The 23,997-nt window shown below is 58.9% G+C and overlaps 2 protein-coding genes across 13 annotated transcripts in view; both read right to left on the bottom strand.

The window, feature by feature from the left end:
• Positions 1 to 4,594: 4,594 nt before the first annotated feature.
• Positions 4,595 to 15,210, bottom strand: LOC119846015 (beta-1,3-galactosyltransferase 2-like). Its single transcript, XM_038379124.2, has 2 exons — positions 14,824 to 15,210; positions 4,595 to 5,956 (listed from the first exon to the last, which is right to left on the bottom strand). The coding sequence occupies exon 2, from the start codon at positions 5,877 to 5,879 to the stop codon at positions 4,785 to 4,787; it is 1,095 nt and encodes a 364-aa protein (XP_038235052.1). The 5' UTR covers positions 5,880 to 5,956; positions 14,824 to 15,210; the 3' UTR covers positions 4,595 to 4,784.
• Positions 15,211 to 18,109: 2,899 nt separating this feature from the next.
• Positions 18,110 to 23,997, bottom strand: part of LOC119846098 (potassium channel subfamily T member 2-like) — a 39,042-nt gene continuing 33,154 nt past the window's right edge. For 9 of the 12 annotated variants that reach the window (XM_043506348.1, XM_043506356.1, XM_043506350.1 and 6 more), the window contains one exon: positions 21,584 to 22,289. In XM_043506348.1, the coding sequence (XP_043362283.1) occupies positions 21,588 to 22,289 (702 nt within the window). In that variant the 3' untranslated portion in view covers positions 21,584 to 21,587. The other 3 variants (XM_038379258.2, XM_038379264.2, XM_038379266.2) reach the window with 1 other exon arrangement.

Raw genomic sequence — 23,997 nt, 5'->3', positions numbered from 1 at the left:
TATCGGAAGCTCAATGCCATCACTGTATGGGCCTACCCCATGCCCAGGCCTGATGAGCTCCTAGACAAATTGGGAAGAGCTCGATACCTTACCACCAGTAGCCCTTTGTAAGGTCCATGGCAAGTGCCGCTGGATGCAGATGCCCGGCTGAAATGGGCCTTTATCACCCCCTGGGGCTCTATGAGTTCCTGACCCTGCCTTTCGGCCTCGAGGGAGAGCCGGCCACCTTCCAGTGCCTGGGTGGATCAGCTACTGAGGGGGATGAAGAGTTTTACCATGGCGTATATTGATGACATCTGTGTCTTTAGCCAGACCTGGGAGGACCATGTGTCCCAGGTTAGACAAGTGCTGGACCGACTCCAGGAGGCTGGGCTGACTGTAAAAGCGGAGAAGTGCAAGGTGGGGATGGGTGAAGTATCTTACCTGGGCCATCGGGCGGGGAGCGGCTGCCTAAAGCCGGAACCAGCTAAGGTGGAGGTGATCAGAGACTGGCCCGCTCCCCACACCAAAAAGCAGATCCAAGCCTTTATTGGGTTGGCAGGATACTACCGAAGGTTTGAGCCCCGCTTTAGCGCCATAGCCGTCCGCATCACCAAGCTATGCAAGAAGGGGAAGCCAGACAAGGTGGTCTGGACCGAGCAGTGCCAGGAGGCTCTCCGGGCACTGAAGGAGGCTCTGGTGAGTGGCCCAGTTCTGGCAAACCCAGACTTTGACAAGCCCTTTATGGTGTTCACCGACGCCTCAGACATGGGACTGGGGGCGGTGTTAATGCAGGAGGATGAAAAGGGGGAGAGACACCCCATCGTGTACCTGAGCGAGAAGTTGCTATCCTGGGAGCAACACTACGCGGGCATCGAGAAGGAGTGCCTGGCCATGGTGTGGGCCCTCAAGAAACTAGAGCCAGATCTCTTCGGGCGACACTTCACCGTGTGCACCGACCACTCTCCCCTGACCTGGCTGCACCAGATGAAAGGAGCCAACGCCAAACTCCTGAGGTGGAGCCTGCTCCTGCAGGATTAGGACATGGACGTGGTCCATGTGAAGGGAAGTGCCAACATGATAGCGGATGCGTTGTCCCGGAGAGGGGGCCCTGAACTTCCCCAGGTCACCGGTCAGAGTGACCCCGCTCAGTTCAGTCTCAAAGGGGGGAGAGATGGGACGCAGCAGGGAGGGGGAGTGTTGACCTGGGAATGTGGCAGGGGAGTTTCACTGGGGATGGGAGACCTGAGAGCCTGTCACCTGAGCCAGGAGGGGGAGGGGGAGGGGGAGGGGGAGGTAACACCTCCGCCCTGGGAATGTGGACAAAGGCTGCAGGATGGAGCCTGCTAGGGGGGCTTTGGTTTCAGTTTGGTGCTGGGTGGTGGAACGCAGGGAACCCCAAGGCTGGGGTCTAAGCTCTCTGCCCCCCAGAAGGACTTGACTGAGGGGTCCTGGTTGTACCCCCAAGCTCTGTTTTAGACTGTGTTCCTATTGTCCAATAAACCGTCCGCTTTACTGGCTGGCTGACAGTCACAGTGAATCCCAGGAAGAGGGGTGCAGGCCCCGGACTCCCCCACACTCCGTGACACCCTGTCTCTCAGCTGAGATGCTGCATGACATTAAAAAAAAGCAAAGTTAAGCCCAGCGACGGCCACTGTTTTCATCGTGCTTGGAGACAATGGCACTGTAAGCAGGGCCTGCAGTGGATAGTGGACACCTGTCTCCACCATGGATTTGAGCTGTGTTTGTAATGAGTCAGTGGCATGGTTGGCTGGGGATGCAGTTAAGACAGCTGCTGAAGTATGCAAGACCTCATTAGAGTTTTTCCTCTTCCTCGTTGGTATGGCGCACCTGGGGCCAGATTGGGAGAGGTTGTTATTAACCTCAGTCATCTTAGCAAGGGAGGGGGTGGGGTCTCCATTATTTGGGGACTTGAAATGGGGAATGGAGGCCTGCTTTCTCAGCCACATGACGGGGTGGCTGCTGGAATCATGGGGCGCGGCTCTCAGCAGCACGTCAGGCTACATTGAGCCTGGTCCCTCCTGGCCTTCAAATCACTGAATCTAGGATCTACCTGAAAATCAAAGGCTCTGAATTGAGGCTGGAATGAAAAGCAGGGGTCGGGCTTGAGAGCTGAGCCCACCTCCAGCTCGATTTGCACCTGCCTCCATGCCCCCTGCCCTTACCCCATGCGAGGGGGAGCCCGTACCTTTCTGCTCAATGCTGGCTCACATGGTAATGAGATTGGCAGAGGGGCTACCTTGCAAGGATCTGCTCCTCTCGAGGGAGTCCCTGGAGCTGGCCTGTAGCCGGCGCCCCCTCCAGTGGGGTCAGAGTGATTTTGCAGATACAGACTATTTTCCTGTTAGCCACTTTCTTTATCTCAGCCCCATCTCCCAGTTCCGAGCAGCGGGGAGTCGTGGGGCGGACCCAGCATGCACCACACAGTCTTTGTCCCTGTGCACTCGAGGGTAGCAGGTCGTGCCTTACCCGCTACCAGCCCAGCATTGTCGAGGTGATGCCATTGGTCTCCATGGGGACAGGGAATGGGGTGGGGAGGGTGCTATGGCAACCAGCTGGCACAGGGGAGAAGGGAAGAGGAGTTGCCTAGCAACAGAGGAAGTGCCAGGATGTTCTGATCTAACCAGCCTTGATGTTTGGAGGGAGTGGGGGGGAGAAGCGAAGGTGTCCATGCTGTCCTGAGGGTGGGGGTGGTGAGGATGAATTATCTAATGTCTGCAAACAGCTTTGGCCAGCAGGGAGAAAGGGGGGGAGGAGCACTGGGAAGGGGGGGTGCTGGGAGCTGAGAGCAGTGCCTTTGGGCAGAGGCATTACCCGCCCCGCTGGAGCAGGCAGCCAGGCTGTGGTGCCCAGCTAGGGAGGGGCGCCCAGGGCCGAGATGTGGGCTGCAGGTTAGCGAGTCTCAGGCGCTTGGGCTGGATTTATCCCAGGAGGAATTGGGGGCTTGTTTTACTTTTAGGAGGGCAGCTCCCCTCCCTTGGCCCAGGTTTCCAGCTGGTTGGCACCCCGGGTTGTGGAATGACTCCGGGCTCCGTCCCACCCGCACACGCCCAGCAGAGCTCCCAGCCTGTACCAAGGGGGTTGGCAGTTTGCTAGCTCAACGGGACGTGCGTGCATTGCCCGGCTGGGGGCAAGGACCAGGACGGAACAGATGCCGCTCGCTGGCACCTGTCGGGTACTGAATTGTCACAGGCCCCTGCTTGCACACCCCCTTTATAAACACCTGACTCTTACCTAGACGCAAAGGGGATTGCTGCAGGGCTCTCCGGGTACCTTGGGCCCACCTCTGGTTCCAGCCAAATTAGACGGCTGCAGGTGCCACTTTCAACATGAGTTGCAACAACATCTCGGTATTTGTCTCCTCCAGAGTATTTGCTGTCTCCATTGGGGCCCGGTAGGTTGGTCAATGGGTGGACTCGGCCTAGTCAAACATGGGAGCGTTTCTGCCCAGACCAGCCAACCGGTGTGCATGTGTGTAACATGCCTGCAATGTGGACGGTCACTAGCAACTGGCAGCATGCCAGGCCTTATTTTTTTATTACAGGGACTGTTTTTTGCAGCATCTGGCTTTGTAGCAAAGAACCTCCCCCGCCCACCTCGATTCCTCCAGGCCCCCCGCTGCAGTTGGCCCCTTACACCTCCACACCACCTGGGGTTGGGTGTAGCTGCTTCTCCCTGGTGAAAGCACTAGGTCAGCCGCCTGCGGTGTCCAGCACTCCACTGACTCATCCCAGCTGGAGCCCTGGTCCTCTTCTAGGTTTTCCATAGCACAGGAAGGGCCGGATTCACCCACCCAAGGGTGTTCAGGCCCTTCCAACGAAGGCTTTAGAAGCCCTAGCAGCAGCAGCGGGGGGGGGGGAGGGAGGGATCGCATTAACCATGATTTCAGAAGGAACCAGCCAGGAGCAGGGGAAATTGGCACGGAAGAGAAATGAAGCAGCTGGAGGATGCAGTCCAGCTGGCCCTTAGTCAGCCCATTTATTACAAATGTAGCAATCTATAATTTAATACAAAAGCCCTGTACAAAGCCCGAACCAGCCCAGCAATAAAGCCATACCCTGGGCATGGGAACCCTGTGTCCCCTGGTAGTCACAGGGGAAGGGGGGGTCCCTGCTTGTTGTCTGGGCAAAGGCATAGAGACATTTCAGGGTAAGGCACCCCCTCCATGTGCAGTGCTGGGGGGGGGCAGCATGGCGCGGGGGGTGGTGCTAATTCACTGGGATCCAGCCAAGAGCCCTGAGATTATGCAGCCAAAGAGGCCTAAGCAATTGCCCAAGTGCCTGAATTTCTGGCCAAAGTGTCTGCGGTTAGGCCGGTGGGGGGTGGATGGCGGTCGGGAGCATGAGCAAGGTGGATGGTGGTGTGATGTATGTGTGCCAGGTATACAGTTGCTGAGTGAGGTATAGCGTTGTGGGGGGGTGTATATGAAGGGGTGTGTGTGTGTGTGTACATTGGGGTGTGTACACAGTGGCATGTGTGTGTGTGTGTGTGTGTACATTGGGGTGTGTAGACACTGTGTGTGTGTGTGTGTGTACATTGGGGACGGTGTACACAGTAGCATGGGTGTGTGTGTGTACATTGGGGGTGTATACACTGGTGTGTGTGTGTGTACATTGGGGGTATATACACTGGTGTGTGTGTGTGTGCATTGGGGGTGTACACTGTGTGTGTGCGTGTATGTGTGTGTATTGACACTGGGGTGTCAGTCTGGGCAAAGCACCATGCCCAAGCTTGCATCCCTGCCCGTGCGTTCCTGCACATGTCCCGGCTCCTTCCCCATCCCTCTAGCTGGGGCAGGTCTTGTTCCCACCCTGGAAGTCCGGCCAGACCCTCAGCAGGTCCGTGGGCCCGTAGTGATGCACCAGCACCAGCTTGGAGAACCGGCACTTCTCATACTCCAGCCAGAAGATGTTGAAGAGGCCCCAGGGGCTGTTGGTCACGCTGATGCCCAGCTTGTACAAACAGATCCCAAGGAACGCATCCTCCATGTTGATGACCCGGAGGGTCTGGGCCACCCCGTACACCTTCTTGGCAAGGTCTCCAGAGAGCACATAGCCAGGGCCACCGCAGTAGGGAGGGTAGGTATCATTGGGGTACACCTCCCAGGGCACGTACCATTTGTATGCCTTGCTCCGCAGAGGCCCCGTGTTCCTGTAGATGTACCCCGTCATGAAGTCCTTCTTGGGCAGCAGCTGGGGCTGCAGCAGCTGCCGGACGAGGAAGCCCACGTTGAGGAAGACGTCGCTGTCAGCCTTCATCACGTAGCTGGCATTGGGGCAGTGCCTGCTCACCCACTCCATGCCCATCAGCGTCTTGAGGGTCAGGTTGTTGTAGGTGTCCAGGAAGTCCTGCTGGATGATGTCGCGATGCAGGGCGCTCTCCTCCTCAAGCAGCCACTGCAGCGGGGAGCCGTAGTGCGGGTGGACCCCGGTCAGGAAGAGCCGCACCATGGAGACCCCAGGCACGGCGCTCTCATTGCCCCAGGTCTGGCGGATGGCGTTCCTCACCATGATGTCCTTGGGCTCCGTCACCACCAGCAGCACCAGGAAGGGCGCCCGCTCCCGGCACTTGTCCGGCTCGTTCAGGAGGAAGCGGTAGCTATAGGGGTAGACGACCTGCAGCGGGTGCCTGGTGGTCGCTGGCAGGTGGCTGGGCACGGGCACAGGCATGGAGTCCCCAGCTCTCTCCTCCTCTGTGCCTCGCCACTGGAAGGTGGGGCTGCCCTGGCGCTTCTCCACAGAGATAGGCTTACCCCGGGGTGCGCCCAAGAGCTCCAGCTGCAGGGTCCCAGGGACGTCCTGGTGGATGATGACAATCAGCAGGAAGAGGAAGGTGGAGAAACAGACCAAGAGCAGCTTGCGCAGCAAGTCGGCCCCCATGCTGGCAGAGTTCTCAAGGACGGGGCAGTCTAAGCAGGGCAGAGTCAGTGCTTCTCCTGCTTCGTTCCAGCTCAGACCTAGAGACAGACAGGCCCCAACTGCATTAGAGCGAGAGCAGCCAGTAGCCACAGGGAGCAAGCCCAGTCTCCTGGGGCTGTGACCATCTCCCAGGTGGGGCTGGGTCTGCTCTTGGATGGGAGACTGCGGTGTGCTGCAGTCAGCTGTCCCCAATGCCCCAGCCTGGCACTAGGGGGCGCAGTGCTGCAGGGAGTGGGGTGGGGGTTCAGTAGGGGGCTCTCTCCCCTGGCAGTCAGTAGTGACCCCAATGCCCCAGCCTGGCACTAGGGGGCGCGGTGCTGCAGGGAGTGGGGTGGGGGTTCAGTAGGGGGCTCTCTCCCCTCTGAATTGGCAGCTTAATTCTAAGTGGGTGAGACATTAGGAACAAGGTCCTCTGGCCTTTCTACCTGGCTTACGCTGCTAACCCTGCTGCCCTGGATACACCTCCCTCTTTCCATTTTCCTTCCTTAAAGCCCCCTTGCAACTGCAGCAGGAGACGCCGTCCGTCCGTTATGTCCCCCAACACCTCCCATAAACTGCCGTGCGGTGTTGCCATTTGGCTGTTGTGCACACGGGCTGCTCCATCAGTGGCCGGTGAGCAGCGTTTCCTGTCTCTCCCACAGGGACCAACTCGTACTCCGCACACACCAGGGGGTAGAAAACACCCCGGGGGGTGGGGAGGCTCCTGGTCTCTGGGACGCAGGAGCAGGGAGAGACCAAGCCAGAATACTGTGAGACCAAACCAGCCAGCCCCACGCGCCCCTGGACAGGCAGCTCTTTGCAGCCACCCCCCTTCTCTGGCAGCTCCATGAATCACCCCCCCCCCCAGAACCCACTGCCTCCAGCCGGCCCCAGCATCCTGGAACTCAGATTGCAGGAGATCCGGGAGTGGCAGGGCCACGCTTGGCATGGTGAGAAGGAAACAGAGTCCAGCAGCTTCTGGGCCTATGCCCAGAGGAAGCACGGGGGGTGGGGGGAACCTGGAGTGGAGATTAGCACCAGGACACTTGGCCAAGTGTAAACCACTCGGTGGGGTAGGGAGTGGGCAGCGCTTGCCGGCTGCTCTGCAGCTGAAGCCTGTTGGCTGATGTATTTAATCTTCTGTCTCCCCAAAGTTGCTTGGGAATGCAACAGGATCAAGGCAGTGGGGAGGAGAAGTTGGGAGGTGGGATCCAGGATGCTTTGGTTCTCTCCCAGCTCTGGGAGGGGAGTGGGGTCAAGCGGTTAGAGCAGGAGAGGCTGGGAGCTAGGACTCCTGGGTTCTCTCCCAGCTCTGGGAGGGGAGTGGGGTCAAGCGGTTAGAGCAAGAGGGGCTGGGAGCCAGGACTCCTGGATTCGCTCCCTAGCTCTGCTGTTAACTAACTAGGTGAGCAGGGGTAAGTCCCTTCCCTTCTCTGTGTCTGTTTGGCTAGCAGCCCCAGTGGGGATGGCTCCTGTATGCCACGGGTATGCAAAGTGGCAGCTAGCTAGCCTGCCCGTGGCAGCCTGGAAGTAGAGATCTTTGTGGGGCAGGGGAAGGCAAACAAGGAGAGTCTCTGCCTCTCCCACTGGCCCCTCCCCGCCGGCAGCTGGGCCTCATTCCTGGGGCCCTGTGGTATTGGGAACAGCAATGGCCCACTGGGTGTCAGTTTCCCCTGGTGTCCCAGCTTGGGGTGGCTGGTAAGTGACAACCTGCAGGAAGCTGAAATGCGCTGAGGGCACCAGGAAGGAAAGGGCCCGCTGGCTGCGTGCACGACCAAGGAACCAGTGGGTGCCTCTGCCACACGGATCAACAGCAGCACGTGACCCTCGGCGCAATGAACCGACCCAAGTCTCTGATCAGGCAGTTACTCAGCCAGCCTGGGCAATATCGTTTTACACGAGCCAAGAAGCAAAAAATTCCCATGTCTCTGGTTCCCCAAGTTGAAGCCTGGCTCGCCAGCGGTGGGGTAGGGGGGTCATGTGAAGACAAGGGCAGAGGTGTTTCCTGGACCCACCCTTGGCAGATGCTGCCATGTGTTTTCTGTGGGACCTCTGCAGGATCAGTCCTTCCTCCCTGTCGCTCTCCTGCCTTCTGTGACCTTCCAGGGGCTCTGGGTCAATCCCCGAATCGGAGTGAAATGACCCATGCGGCTCTGTACTTTGAGAACAACCCCCATTGAGGGGGCTCAGCCAGTTGCTTGGCAGGAGTTGTGCATGATGCACCACGGTGCTCTGGGTTGGGTTTTTATTTTCCACCATCCTCCGAAGCACCACAGAGCAGCCGCTGCTGGGGCTGGAACACCAGACGGGCTGGGCCCGTGCCCTGAGTCGGTCCAGAGAATCCTGTCTAGAGGCCTGGCCACTGACTCTTGCTCACATGCTCAGGCTCAGACTGATCATTAGATCTGGGCTGGGGCAGAAATTGTCCCTCCACTTAGTGATCGGGGGGGGTTCACCTTCCTCTCCAGTGCGAGGCCCCTGCTGCGGTCACCTGGGCACACCTCACCTAATCAAATTCCTTGCCTGGGCATTGATGCCCACAACCACTTAGTCTCCTGAGGGCTTGTCATAAATATGAAGGGAAGGGTAAACACCTTTAAAATCCCTCCTGGCCAGAGGAAAAACCCTTTCACCTGTAAAGGGTTAAGAAGCTAGGATAACCTCGCTGGCACCTGATCACAATGACCAATGAGGAGACAAGATGGAGGGGGGGAGAAACAAAGGGTCTGGATTTGCCGGGGACAGATCAGGAATGGAGTCTTAGAACTTCGTAAGTAATCTAGCTAGAGATGTGTTAGATTCTGATTTCTTTAAATGGCTGAGAAAATAGACTGTGCTGAATGGAATGGATATTCCTGTCTTTGTGTCTTTTTGTAACTTAAGGTTTTGCCTAGAGGGATTCTCTATGTTTTGAATCTAATTACCCTGTAAGGTATTTACCATCCTGATTTTACAGAGGTGATTCTTTTTACCTTTTCTTATATTAAAATTCTTCTTGTAAGAAATTGAATGCTTTTTTCATTGTTCTTAAGATCCAAGGGTTTGGGTCTGTGGTCACCTATGCAAATTGGTGAGGATTTTTATCAAGCCTTCCCCAGGCAGGGGGGTGCAAGGTTTTGGTGAGGATTTTTGGGGACCAAATAATTTCCATATTTTCCAAATAATGCTTTCCCAGTAAACCCAGTCAAACGTTTGGTGGTGGCAGTGGAAGTCCAACGGCAAAGGGTAAAATAGTTTGTACCTTGGGGAAGTTTTAACCTAAGCTGGTAAAACTAAGCTTAGGAGGTTTTCATGCAGGTCCCCACATCTGTACCCTAGAGTTCAGAGTGGGGAAGGAACCTTGACAGGGCTGTATCTGTGTGCAGTGTAAGAGCCTGTGACACACGGCTGCTCAGACCGGAGGAGCTAATGGATCCGTCTGGCCTTAAACTCTCTGACACTGGCACCGAGGAGACCGCACACCTGGTATCAGTTGAGGGGATCTGAAATGGTGCCTTGAACTTTTGGGAAAGTTGCATTGTGTAGGGGAAGAGTTTTGCTATGACACAGGTCGGAAACTAAAGATCTTCTTGTAAAGGTGTCGTAGTGGCCCGATAAGAGCATGCCATCTGTCAAAGTCCATGTCCCATGTCCTCCTGCTGGGTGTCGCATGCCGAGCAGCTTTGATGTTCTAGCTTAGACACTACCCCAGAAGGTGATTTCAGTATGAAACCATCCGACCCGCTCTGAGGCTTGGTAACAATCTGTAGCTGGGGTTTATCTACCCAACCGGACGTGCGCCACTGTGGATTCCTTTTCAGGACCTACATGGACTGATTCATTGTGGTACTAATTAGGCTATTGGAGTCCAATCTACTTTGGCTGATGCCTTGCTGATTTGTTGGTGGCATTGTTTAGTTTCGTGCTGCCAGTGGCAGATTCTATTTCTATTTACGAACATAAGAACAGCCAGATTGGGTCAGATCAAAGGTCCGTCTAGCCCAGTATCCTGTCTTCTGACAGTGGCCAGTGCCAGGTGCCCCAGAGGGAATGAGAACAGGGAATCATCCAGTGATCCATCCCCTGTTGCCCATTCCCAGATTCTGGCCAACAGCTGCTAGGGTCACCATCCCTGCCCATCTTGGCTAGTAGCCATTGATGGACCTGTCCTCCAGGAACGTATCTAGTTCTTTATTTTTGTTTTTTAACTTCACAACCTTTAGAAAAAGGAGCCTGACTGATCTTCTTTCATTGAGCAACATGGGTTGGTTACCTAGGAACCAAAGCGGCTGGCTAATTAACCTTTGATCATCAGTCTGTCCAACCCCTCTGAGCCCCTGGCAGTGATTAGCTTATTTACCCTTGTAAGGGAGATAGGAACCATTCCTATTTTACAGAGAGAATCTTCCACCAGCCAGCAGAGCTTGGAAACTCTCTCCAAGAGTTTGGATGAGTTTTAAGGCCTTCAACTGTGATCCAGATAAGGACAATTGCGACTCATGCTTCCTGGTTGAGCAAGGGAGGGAGCATGGCTGGAGGGACCAAAATTCCTTTTCCTCTCCTCCCTCCTTGCAGGTTGGCGCAATGAGCCAAGGCCATCCAGGTTCTTTCCCTCTCCGCCCTTCCTCTCAAGTATCGGGCATTGGCCACCATTGGAGGGGGGGCAGGCCTCAGCTAGGAACTGTGAGCGTGGGCCACACAGCCAAGACGTCAGGTGAGGTATTTCCAGTGGGGGCAGGGGCACATTGGTACTGTTACTAGGGCCGGCTCTATAGTTTTTGCCGCCCCAAGCAGTGGAAAAAAAAAACTACCACTGCGGATGGCAGAAAGAGGAAGCTACTGCCGATTTGCTACCACGGCTGGAGGAACTGCCGCCCCACACACCTGCTTGGAATGCTGGGCAGGGTGAGGCCCTGCTTGCATTGCTGGAATCCTAGAAGGGCAGGGTGGGAAGGGACCTCAAGGGACCAAACCCAATTTTTGGCCCAGATCCCTAAATGGCCCCCCTCAAGGATTGAACTCACAACCCTGGGTTTAGCAGGCCAGTGCTCAAACCACTGAGCTACCCCTGCCCCTGGTGCCATGGTCAGTCAAAAACCAAAGGCCTCCTGAGGTAACGCGCAGACTGGTAAACCTGGGAAACAAGGGCAGCATGGGACCAGAACTCAACAGGCTAAATTTGATGGGCTGAAAATGAGGCCTATGGGGTGGGCAAAGTCATGGGAGGACGGGCTGCTCTACCCCTGGCCCGCCTGGGGGTCTCACCATTGGACCTTCACTGTCCTGATCCCAAGAGATGTGCTGAGCAGAGCAGGCCAGAGCAGGCGCCACAGAGGACATCTCCACCTCTAGGCTGGATCCCAACCACAACCTGGCATATGAGCCCTTCCCACCCCTCGGGTGGCCTTTTCCTTCCACACCTTCTAGCTCCCCTTTCCCACCGCTCGCCTTGTGCCTTTGGGTTGCTAAGGGTCTGGTTTGATAGAGATTTTGCAACATTGTGGTGAGCCTGTGATCACAAAGAGTCAGATAAAGCACCACCCTAAGCAGCCTGATGTAGGTCTGTATTTGCCAGGTCTTGGTACAACTACCCAGCCCGTGTGCCAAGCTTGTGTTTATCCAGTAATGAGGTGACAAGGAAAAGTCAACTTCAAAGACAATAAATGCTGCGGTTCCTGTTTTTTCTTCCCCCTCTGGCACGTATTTGTCTGATTTTTGTCATCTAGGAATCGCAGCAACATCTGCTCCAGCCCCGCTCAGCCCATCTCCGTCCCCCAACCAGGCCAGTTATCACCGGTTTTAATACCACACCAGAATGTCCAAGAGCGGGGCTTTAAACCCCTCCCCAACTGGGGGCCCAGGAACCCAGGGCTGTTGTTCAAATGAAAACCTTACTTAATACTCTACATTTCAAATGCTTTAACCACCCCCTCCACCAGCTTTTCGGTATTGTTAATAAAAGGCTCCAAGGCTCTTTGCTGGTGGGTTTGCCATGTACTGAGCAGAGTCTCCAGCTCCCAAACCCCCTGCCCCCACTTGGTTTAATGTTTGAGGGTTCCAGGGTCATGTTAACACCTGTGGCTCTTAGGGTCCATTTATCCCAGCTCAGTTAATCCCCCAGACCCAGCGCTGGCTGCTGGGCACAACCCATTGGGACTGGACTAAGGGGCAGATTTTTATCAGGACGGGTGATGGGCCAGGGCCAGGGCATTTTCTCCCTCCCTCAGGTGCTGTATCTCGATCTCAAAGCTTTGCTCTAGCTCCACCATGAGCTATGGGCTGGACACGGGGATCTGGGTGAGATTGTTAGGCCTGGGCTATGCAAGAGCAGGGACAGGAGCAGGGACAGGGTAGGGGCAGGGTTTGGGGGGACAAGCAATGCCCTCCAGCTGAGAGACATGAACCAGGGGAGAGTTACCCCAGCCTAGACACGAGGAGGGCACTGCAGACGGGAGGAGGTGGCCCTGGTGCTCGGATGGGGAGATGGTGCTAAAGGACAGTGAAGGGACTGGGGAGAGAAGGCCCCTGAGGGCAGGGTGAGGATCAAGGCGCCAGTTGCATTGCACAGACACACGGCAAGAGACGGCCCCCGCCCCAAGGAGCTCACTCTAGCTCCATGTCACAGAGTCCCAGCGAGGAGCAGGTTCTGGTCCTGGGCCAGCAACACGGACAAAGCTTGTCCTTGGTGTGTCACTTGCACAGCTGTAAACCGGGAATGCTGCACTGCCAGGTGTTACACTTGCAAGAAAGAGACGCTGTTGGTAACAGGCTGCTCTGATTGCCCGGGGTGTTGGCTGCTGAGCAGCTGTTCCACACCCAGGAACCAAATCAGTAAAAATCTTTCTAGAGCTCTGGGAGTGCCCAGCCCCACACGCTAGCCTCCCCAGTTTATAAAGCCTCTTTCCTTTCCTGCTGGGAAGCGAGGGCAGGGGGAGGGATGGCATGATTGCAGGGGGTTGAGATCTGTTTAGAGGCATTCGTGCGGGGAGCCATTAGCAGCAGAGGGGTTGGAGTTCCCTGATAGCTGGGGAATCATCCCTCAGAAGGGGCAGGGGCCCCATCTCTAGGGCTAGTTAAAGCCCTGCGAGGACAGGACCAGAGGCGGGGGGGGGGGGTCATATCAGTTACATTCAGCCCCATCAAACCAAAGCCGCAGGGAGCGGGCTAGAGACTGGGCACGATCCTGGAAGCCCTGACAGGCGTGTGCAGCGTTACTACCGTGACTGGCCATCCCGCTATGATTGGGACCATCCAGTATTAGGGGCTTTGACTTCTATACGCAACTATTCCCGAACACCCCTCCCCCCCAAAAAAGTGTCCCAATTTTGCACCCTTGTTATCTGGTCACCCCGAGCATTACGCCCATGAGTCTCAGCCCCAGCTCGGGCCATCGGGGGAGCAGGAATGTGGCCGGCAGCTAAAACTCCCAGCGAGGGTTCAGACTTGGCAACAGGATTTTCTGGTTTTCCATACAAACCTCAATGCAGAGTCATGTCGCAAATGTACCAGATGGGAATGTGAGGATATGCGAGTGGAAGGGCTGGGCTGGGACTCAGGAGACCAGAGTTCAGTTCCTGCCTCTGGCTCCCTGTGTCACCTGGGATGAGTCATTGCCACGCTCTGTGCCTCAGTTTCCCCCCACCCCTTGTGCAGTTAGACTGTCAGATCTTTGGGACCGGGATTGTCTCTCACTCTGTGTGCAGCCCCGGGGCCCTGATCTTGGTCAGGGTCTGGGCTGCGCCCGGCACAACGGGGCCCTGATCTCGGTCAGGGTCTGGGCTGCACCCGGCATGACAGGGCCCTGATCTCGGTCATGGTCTGTACAGCACCTGGAACGACAGGGCCCTGATCTCGGTCAGGGTCTGTACAGCACCTGGCACGACGGGGCCCTGAGCTTGGTCAGGGTCTGTGCAGCACCCGGCACAAAGGGGGCCCTGATCTTGGTCAAGGTCTGGGCCACGCCCAGCACGACGGGGCCCTGATTTCAGCTGGTGACTATTGTAATATAGGCAATACTAAGCTCTTTTCCAAGTCCCGTTTGAAGCTAGCCGGGGCCGTGAGCCGTTTGCAAGGAAGGAATCACAAGCAGTACCGAAAAACAGCCAGTGTGGAATTCAAACCTAACCCTTCTCCAGCCAGACCTCAGTGAGCCCAGCCTGCCCCGCGAGCTACTCTAACCCCATTGGGGAGTCCTGCCCACAGCCCCCCAGAAGGATAGTTCCCATGAGATGCCCCCTTCCCTCCCCCAAGCCCTCTGCCTGGTCTCTGCAGACCCCCCACAACAGGGACTCGCCCTCCAACCACCTTCCCAGTCAGAATTGCAGATCCAGGGCGACTCACCTCGCGGGATCCACATGGGCTTGTTGGTTAGATGCCCCCTCTCCCCGCCCCCAGCAACAAGGCCCTGACCCACCCAGTGCTTGTGGGGCAACTGGCAGCGTGGGAGAGCCAGGGTTAAAACTGGGGAGCACTGCACACAGAGCCTCTGAACAGAACCAAAGAGCCCAGGAAGTGCGTGGGGGTTTGCTCCTGACCCGCTGGGTTTCCGCCGCGCTGGCTGGGCCCAGCAATTCCTCCAGCTCCGTGCGCGTGGGGGCCGGGCTTTTCTTCCTACCCCTTCACAGCCAGAGAGAGAGCTAGCGAGATTTGCTTCTAATTTCTGTTGCAATCTTTCTTATCCTTCTCATCACCCCCTAGCTGGCTCTCAGGAGCTGCTTTCCTGCTCTACCTTTCGCTCTCTCTACAGCCGCCTTCCTCCTTTGTCATTCTAACCTGCTTTCTTTCTAATTGTTCTTCCTTCTTTTCATATAGCTTGCTTCTTTCTTTCTTTCTTTTCTTTCACATTCATCCGTTGACTGTTTCCTTTTCTCTTTCCGTTCTTTCTAGCCATTTCTATCTCTCTCCCACACCTCTTTCCTTCACCGTTCTCCCAGCATCTCCTGCTTACCTGTGGGCCGTGCAGTGCCGCTCGTCTGAGCCCTGCTCGTCTCTTCTGTTCCATCCCCATCCTGGCAGAGTTTATTCCACACGCCCTGGGTGCAGGGAGGAGGATTGCACAAGGTGTCTGACGACAATGTCCAGCATACACCCTCCCCACAAACTTCCTGCTTCCCTCCCTTTCCCTGGGCAGATCCCTGCTGCCCCACTCCTTGGGGGTAGGGGATGCGGGTGGCTGGCTGGGCACCACCACACCTTTTACTTTAATACATATTGCAACAGGGTAGGATGGGCCAACCACTTTCCCTGATGTCAAGTGCTGCTGCCACCTGGCCCCAGGTACCAGGATCTGGGCCCCTCTGGATGTGGTGTCTGGGTCTTGTCTGGCCCAGGGGACCTTCCCCCCTCCCAGTCGTGGCCAGGTGCTGGGGGTTGGTGATCAGGGCTGAGGATCAAGCACCTGCCCTGCGCCAGGAATGGGCAGCAGGATCCAGCACCTGTCAGTCTCTGGGCTGCCCCCTTGCAGCCCTGGGCCTGATCCTTCCCCCACAGACAGCCCTGTCTGTTCTTGACATAATCCAGTTGATTGCCCAGGGTCCCTTCAGCATCCCAGTGGGGTCCCCAGGCAGCGTTGGGACTGCTCTCCCCTCCCTGGGTTGTCACCGGTTCCAGCAAGGACCACAGCATTGGAGGTCGGAGCCAGTGCAGGGCTTGGGGAGCCAGGAGGGGCTCTTCCCCAGGGAGATTTGCATTTGGGCCTCAGGTGGAGGGCATGGCCCTGGCTGGGTCAGGGACCGTGAGGCAGGAGCTGGGCTCCATCCCAGAGGTAGTTGCATTTCAGCACCGGGTATGTGAGCCCCGCAGGCTGCCCCTTTGCACCTTTCAGGATGGAATCTGACTCCCCCAGCCCCACCCCAGGCTAGGGGCTACAGTACAGACCTGAAAGTAGCAGTCCCTGAACACTTCCTCCTGGCTCCCAGCCTCCCTCTGCTCTAAGCCACTAGACCCCACTCCCCTCCCAGAGAAGGGAGAGAATCCAGGAGTCCTGGATCTCACCTACCCCTGCTCTAACCACCAGGCCTCGCCACCCTTTCAACTCACCTCTGCTCCAGCAGGGGAACGGGCCATGTTCCCAGTCACTAATAGTGACGTCCACAGCGCGGCCCTGCCCTGTGCACCATAGGCCCTGGCACTGGATTGAACCCCAAGGCAGAAGGATGCACTGGCCCCTCTGGGATGACAAACGCTCCTACACCCAGCATGTGGGGAAAACCTGCTCGGGGCCAGGCTACAGCGCCTGGGCTCTCAGCCAAACACAGCCCGAGGCCTTCAGGGACCTGACCACACGCACCACTCGCTCCACCCACCCCAGGGCGGGACAAGTGGGTAAGGGCCACAGAGCAAGCTGCACAGAGCTCACCCCCAGCAGTAAGATACAGCCACCTCTGGGGCAGAGTTTATTCAAGGAATCCCTCACTCAGTGCTGAGATGCAGCCACCTCTGGAGTGGAGTGTGTGTTTATACAGGGATCCCTCACCTGGGGCTGAGATGCAGCCACCTCCGCCGGGGCGGGGTGAGGCCAGGGGGCGCACTCTGGCTGTGGGCAGCAGCCATTCTCAGGCAGAGCCCAGGGCATTGTGGGAGCTGTCCAGAGGTGAGCAACATCTGCCAATTGCAGGCCAGGTGGGCTCACCCACTTCCTGGCTTCGGCAGCTGTTGGCAAAGGCCCAAGATTATTTAATGTAACGATGCAAAACTTCCTTCTTGTGTTCCCAGGAGTAGCCTGGTACCCGGCTGGCATATGGCTAGGATCCCGGAGCAAGCGTCCCGGCGCTGAACCTGCCCCGCTCCCCGCAGCCCAGCACCCCCTGCTGGCCCCCGCCCTGCTCCCTGCAGCCCAGTGCCCCCTAGCTGGGGCAGTGGCATCTCCTGGGTTCCAGCCAGTTTGGAGCTGAGTTGCTGGCGGCTGAGCCCAGCCCCCCAGTTCTCGCGCACCTGCAGCCATTCCTGCCCAGCCCAGCTGCCCAAGGCGCCTCTCCCACTGGGGCTCGTTGTTTGAGGGAGTGGCGTGATGAGGACCTTGCCCGGCGTCTGTGCAGTGGAAGCAGAGGGGTGTTGCTGGGGGCAGGGTTGTCAGCCAAAGTTCAGGCCCCGCGGCTGCTCCAGGGTGAGGAGCCCAGTCTGGCCCGTGACAGAGAACAAGCCAGGCAGGAACCAAACCCCCAGCCCTGCTCCAAGCCAGAGCCATGAATGCCCCTGCCTCTCACCCAGGCCCCACCTGTTGCCCTTTCCACCTTAGGGTGGCCCTGTCTCACCTGCACCTGGAGTCCAGGGCAGCACCAGCTGGGGGAGGGGGACAGCAGCCTTCACCACCCACCATGCCCCATTGATGGGGCCCACGCTCCCGGGCTGGCGCTCCAGCTCCACTGGGGGGTGGGGCGAGGCGGGGGGCTGCTCTGAGCATGCTTTAGTGATGCATACAGCCCCCACAGCCCCTGGGGTCTGAGCCCCCTAAACCTGGGGGGGGGGGCTAATGCAGAGCAGTAGGGGGGGCCAGTGCTCAGGACCCTACTGGGAGTCGAGGGACCTGTCCCAAACTGAGATTGGGTGAACATCCTTTGTTCCCCCGAGTCATGCCTGCAGCAGACTCTGGGCCGACTGTCCTGCTGGGCCTACCCCATGTCCGTCCGAGCTCACCCTCTCCCCTGCTACCCTTCCAGCACCTGCACCCCAGGGGCATGGGGAGGGGTAAAAGGGCCCCAGAAGTGAGCTGCCTGGCCTGAGGTGCCCCAGGAACCGGTGCCCTGTGATGCTGAGGGCAGCGGGTGGGGAGAGGCCTGGCCCAGGGGGAGCCCAAACTGAGCTACACCCGCAACACACCAGTGCCATAAGCTGAAAGAACCAGGCAGCAAATTGAGCTCCCCTCCACCCGCCCGCGAGCTGAAGGGTTAAAGCCCCGTGAAGGTGACACAAGTTGGGCGCAGTTCTTAGACCCACGTGCTCCTGTTCAAGTAACCACGGATTTCCAACGCCCCAGGCTGGCTGGCAGCTGATGGAGTGAAAAAATCACAAGGGCTTAAACAACTCCAGCCCAGCACCTCGGCTGCCCAAGCGTTGTGGCTTCCAGGGACGGCTGCAGAGGTTCGCTCATTGTTGGCTAAATGAAAGCCGAACGTCTCCTGTGATCACAGGACTCCGGGAGCTGGAGATTTGTGGGGGGGAACCCAGGAAATATGGCGAGATTCACAAACATGTGGGGAGAGGCAGGGCTCCCCCCCACCACACACACACTGATGGAGCATCTCCAATGCAGCTAGAGAGCCTTGAGAGGTTTATTGTATCTGTACATCTAAGAGCCCATGTTCACAGTGAGACCAGAGCCGGAGGAATCTCTGGCATTAAGAAGTCCCTTGGCCCATGCCCCAGGCCCGGGGGGGGGAGCGCTACATTCCACCAGTGGCGCGCGGGGGGAAGGGGTGCCAGTGCATTTCCCAGCATGTCTGGCCTCGATCCTTTAGCAGGAGGGGTGCCCGCACGGACAGCTCCGCTCCCTGTCCCCAACCCAGTACCAGCATAGGGACGGGGAGCTGCCTGCGGGGAGCGGAGAGGCACACAACCAAATCCAAGCTGGAAGAGAGATGGGGTGTGGGCTGATGCCAAGGAGAAATGCCCTAAGGGGCTTGGCATCCCAGAGGGCACCCCCAGCCTGGGGGCTGGATTCTTGTCTCTGGGGCTGGAATGCAGGTGATGCAGGGCCCGTCTCAGCCGGTCAGAGCTCCAGGAAGCATGGCGCAGTGGGCATGGGCACAGCGGTGCAGGCCTGTCTGTCTGTCCCGTGGGGTTCCCAGGAGGGGGAACAATTCTTGCAGTGCCCAATGGGTCAGGGCTGCCTGTGCTGGGAGGGACAGGGCTGCTCTTTCCAGACCCAATGGGAAAGCACTGGACCTGGAACGGGCATGGCCCCCCCGGTGCCAAGTCTTCTCAAGGCAGTGCCCCCCATGGCTCCGGGAGCCGTATAGACTGGGGCCAGGATCAGGTCCAGTGACGGCAGGACCAAGCCCCCTCCCTGCAGGTGCTGGTGCCCTGGGGGCAGATCTTGGCTCGGGGACCGGCGGAGTCCATTGCTGAGCAGGGGGTCACAGTGTTGGCACGTGTCTCCTGGCTGGGGTCACAGTTGGGTGCTGTCCTTCAGGTCCTCGGAGTGGCTGACGCTGGCTTTCCAGCTGGTGCTGCTGGTGGAGACCAGGGTCAGGGGGTCGGGCCGGATGAGATACCTGTGGGGAGACAAAGGAGATGTCGGGGGGGCCAGGCAGTCCCCCCCACCAGCCTTCGTTCCCATCCCCCCAAAATGAGCAGGCAGGTATACCCCAGCACCTCCCCTCTCCGGGGAGAAGGGGGGCTGCTGAGCCCAGCGTGGATTTGGCCCATGTGACGAAGCGGGACTGTTCTTAATGTTTCCTCTGAATAGTGTGGGGGTGCCTCAGTTTCCCTTATGCAGTTCTTAAGTATCTAGGGGGTGGGATAAGGGTGTATGATCGTGGCAGAGCCCTAGAGGGCATGTGTGTGCGGGGGTCTGGACACAGAGAATGGCCGACACCCTGTTTCCTGGCAGCTGATGGCCTGGGCCCTTCCCCCCTGCAAGGTGAGAGCTAAAGGGCTGGAGAACAAAGGAATCCGGTGACCTCCTGGCCTGGGAAAGGGACAAAGCCCAGAGGAGGGGGGGGCGGGAGAGAGTTTCAGTTTGGGGCTGGCTGGGGACGAGGAGTGAAGGGCAGATGGGGTTGTCTGGCTCACTTCCCCCCAAAATGGACCCGGCTGAGGGTCCTGTTCTCTGCACCTACAAGCTCTGTGTTAGACCCTGTTCCTGTCGTCTAATAAACCTTCTGTTTTACTGGCTGGCTGAGAGTCACGTCTGACTGCAGAGTTGGGGGGCAGGACCCTCTGGCTTCCCCAGGACCCCACCTGGGCGGACTCGCCGTGGGAAGCGCAGGGGGGGCAGAGGATGCTGGATGCTCCGAGGTCAGACCCAGGAAGGGGGAAGCCGGGTGAGCTGTGTGTCCCGCAGACAGGCTGCTCCCAGAGAGGAGACTCCCCCAGAGTCCTGCCTGGCTTCGAGGGGAGCAGATCCAGAGCATCGCGTGGGTCGCCGTGACAGCCCGGGGCTGAGGATTGAAGGGGAAGGGTGTAGGAGAGGAGGGAGCAGCCTCATGCGGCCTGGGCAGAGGGTGTGGGTGCCCCCCCCAGAGAGCAGCCCCCGCCCGCCCGCTGGCCGTGCCCCCTGCACTCACACCACATCGTTGATTTCCAGCTGTGTGTCGGGCGAGGGGTTGAGCAGGATGTAGGACAGCGTGTTGCCGTGGTCCATCATGTCCACTGCAAGCGGGGGGAGATGGTGAGACCCTTGCCCGGCCCCCCAGACCATCCCTGGGTGGAGTCAGCCGGGCCAGTACCACCCCCTACCGCTGCTCAGACCCACGGGCCCAGCCCCCCCAGTCCTCCCCCAGCTCAGCCCGCCCAGACACCGCTCCCAGCACAGCCCCTGGGCCCAGCCCACCCGGGACCCCCCCAGCGCAGCCCCTGGGAACCCCCAGCGCAGCCCACCGATGCCCCCCCCAGTGCAGCCCCCAGGCCCAGCCCACCCAGGACCCCCCCCAGCGCAGCCCCCGGGCCCAGCCCAGCCAGGACCCCCCAGCGCAGCCCCTGGGCCCAGCCCACCCGGGACCCCCCCCAGCGCAGCCCCTGGCACCCCCCAGTGCAGCCCCTGGGCCCAGCCCCCCCGGGCCCTCCCAGCGCAGCCCCTGGGACCCCCCAGTGCAGCCCCTGGGACCCCCCCAGCGCAGCCCCCAGGCCCAGCCCACCCAGGACCCCCCCAGCGCAGCCCCCGGGCCCAGCCCACCCGGGCCCCGCCCAGCGCAGCCCCTGGCACCCCGCAGCGCAGCCCCTGGGCCCAGCCCCCCCGGGCCCCCCCCAGCGCAGCCCCTGGGACCCCCCCAGCACAGCCCCCGGGCCCAGCCCACCCAGGACCCCCCCAGCGCAGCCCCCGGGACCCCCCCCAGCGCAGCCCCCGGGCCCAGCCCACCCGGGCCCCGCCCAGCGCAGCCCCTGGCACCCCGCAGCGCAGCCCCTGGGCCCAGCCCCCCCAGACCCCCCCAGTGCAGCCCCCGGGCCCAGCCCCCCCAGGACCCCCCCCAGCGCAGCCCCCGGGCCCAGCCCACCCGGGCCCCGCCCAGCGCAGCGCAGCCCCTGGGCCCAGCCCCCCCGGGCCCCCCCCAGCGCAGCCCCTGGGACCCCCCCAGCACAGCCCCCGGGCCCAGCCCACCCAGGACCCCCCCAGCGCAGCCCCCGGGCCCAGCCCACCCGGGCCCCGCCCAGCGCAGCCCCTGGCACCCCGCAGCGCAGCCCTTGGGCCCAGCCCCCCCAGCCCCCCCCAGCGCAGCCCCCGGCACCCCCCGTACTGTAGCCGGCGGCCGAGAGCCCCAGGTGGTTCATGCGGCTCTGGACCAGGGCGCTGAGCTCCTGGCGCTCGGAGCGGCGGGACAGCGCCAGGCGCTGCTGGCTGATGCGCTCGGCCGCCGTCTTGCTGGGGCGGCGCCCGCCCTTGCGGCTCAGCCGCCGGGCCCATTGCAGGCTCTTGCGGCGCAGCAGCGGCTGCTCGGCCGGGTCGCTGCCCGTCGAGTGGCGGGGCCCCAGGCGGCAGAGCGGGGCGCCGCGGGGCTCCCGCGTGTCCTCGTAGTCCTCCACGCTGACGGAGACCTGCGGCTGGGGGGGCGGGGGTTAGCGCGGGGGGGCCTCGGACCCCCCCCCGCCAGGGGGATCCGCGGTGCTGGAGATGGGGGCGGGGGGGTGGCACAGAGGAGTGGGGACCGTCTGCCCCCTGCACCCCACATCCCGCCCTGGAGACCATCCCGTGGCCCCTGAACACGTTGGAGGGGGATGATCCTGCTCCTGAAGGGGGGGTGAGCGTGAACTGGGGGCCCCAGCCCTGCTCTGGGGGGGTAGGGGCAGATGGTGGTGGGCTGAGCCCTGTTCCTGGGGGGGGCAGCCCAGTTCCCAGGGGGGAATGGGGGCCAAGCCCTGATCCGGGGGACGGGAATGGGGGTGAAGCCTTGATCCTGGGCGGCCCAGCTCTGCTCCTAGTGGTGGGGGAATGGGGGCCAAGCCCTGATCCGGGGGATGGGGCAGATGGGCGCCCAGCTCTGCTCCCAGGGGGGGATGGGGGCCAAGCCCTGATCCCGGGGGGGGGGCCCAGCTCTGCTCCCCGGGAGGGGGAATGGGGGCCAAGCCCTGATCCCAGGGGGGAATGGGGGCCCAGCCCTGATCCCGGGGCGGAGGGGAGGGGGGGCGCACCTCGGCAGCAGAGAACAGGTGGCACTCGGTGCGGTAGATGCCGATCGGGATGTCACCCGTGCTGGAGCAGAGTTTCTGGTAGAGGCGGCCGTACGAGCGGATCCACAGGTCATCCTCGGTCACCTTCAGCTGCGGGGGAGAGAGATGAGGTCACCCTGCGGGGCAGTCCCCCTGACCCCCCAAGCCTGCCATCCCCTCCCCCACACAGCAGTGACTGCTGCCCCCCTGCCGGCTCCTGCAGTGGGACGAGGAGTGAGCCCCACACGAGAACAGAAGGGAAAGGGTGGGGGGAGACAGAGAGAGGGGGCCCTGTGTGGGGACTGATGGACGGAGGGCTGCATGAGGGGACCGACCAGGGGCACCATTTCAGATTTCGGGGGGCAACTTTAACTGTGATGCCAGGCCAGGGGCTACTTAGGGACCTGAAAAGTGTTTTGGCAGATAACTTAGCAATTAGCTGACAGGAGCCCTGGATCTAATTCCTATAGAAAAAGAACAAAAATTCAATAAATATTAGACCCACTCAGCCTTAATACTAACATGTTCTGACATCTTGTGGCAAGTCACCTAAGGGACACTGGTTAGGTTTAAAAATTTAAAGTTTATTCTTACTTTGTCACTAACTCTGCAGACAGAGAGACTCTGTCAGGACTCCTGGGTTCTATCTCAGCTCTGGGAGGGGAGTGGGGTCAAGTGGGTTACAGTGGGGGGCAGATACATCTGGGTTCTATATAAGAACATCAGAAGGGCCAGACTCGGTCAGAGCAATGGTCCATCTAGCCCAGTGTCCTGTCTTCCAACAGTGGCCAGTGCCAGGTGCCCCAGAGGGAATGAACAGAACAGGGAATCATCCAGTGATCCATCCCCTGTCGCCCATTCCCAGATTCTGGCAGAGGCTAGGGACACCATCCCTGCCCATCCTGGCTGATAGCTATTGATGGACCTGTCCTCCAGGAACTTATCAGGTTCTTTTTTGAACCCTGTTATAGTCTTGGCTTTCACAACATCCTCTGGCAAGGAGTTCCACAGGTTGACTGTGTGTTATGTAAAGAAATACTTCCTTTTGTTTGTTTTAAACCTGCTAATATTAATTCCATTGGGTGACCCCTAGTTCTTGTGTTTTAAGTGAAGGAGTAAATAACACTTCCTTATTCAATTTTTCCAAACCGTTCATGATTTTGTAGATCTCTATCATATCCACTCTTAGTTGCCTCTTTTCTAGGAAGAAATATGGTGTCATCATGGTGGGTTTGGAAAAGTGACATCAAAATTGTGAGCTTATATAGGGAGAAATAATCACAGAACTGGAAGGGACCTAGAGAGGCCGTCCAGTCCAGTCCCCACACTCAAGGCAGGACTAAGTATTATCTAGACCATCCCTGATAGGTGTTTGTCCAACCTGCTCTTAAAAATCCTCAATGATGGAGATTTTACAACCTCCCTAGGCAATTTATTCCAGTATTTAACCACCCTGACAGGTAGGAAGTTTTTCCTAATGTCCAACCTAAACCACCCTTGCTGCAATTTAAGCCCATTGTGTCTTTTCTTGTTAAGAACATTTTTTCTCCCTCCTCCTTGTAACAACCTTGTATGTACTTGAAAACTGTTCTCATGTCCCCTCTCAGTCTTCTCTTCTCCAGATGAAACAAACCCAATGTTTTCAATCTTCCCTCATAAGTCATGTTTTCCAGACCTTTAATCATTTTTGTTGCTCTTCTCTGGACTTTCTCCAATTTGTCCACATCTTTCCTGAAATGTGGCACCCAGAACTGGACACAATGCTCCAGTTGAGGCCTAATCAGCGCGGAGTACAGCAGAAGAATTACTTCTTGTGTCT

This window comes from Dermochelys coriacea, chromosome 20 (assembly GCF_009764565.3).
Source record: "Dermochelys coriacea isolate rDerCor1 chromosome 20, rDerCor1.pri.v4, whole genome shotgun sequence".
Classification (NCBI taxonomy): Eukaryota; Metazoa; Chordata; order Testudines; family Dermochelyidae; genus Dermochelys; species Dermochelys coriacea.
This window is presented reverse-complemented; position numbering and strand designations above follow the sequence as displayed.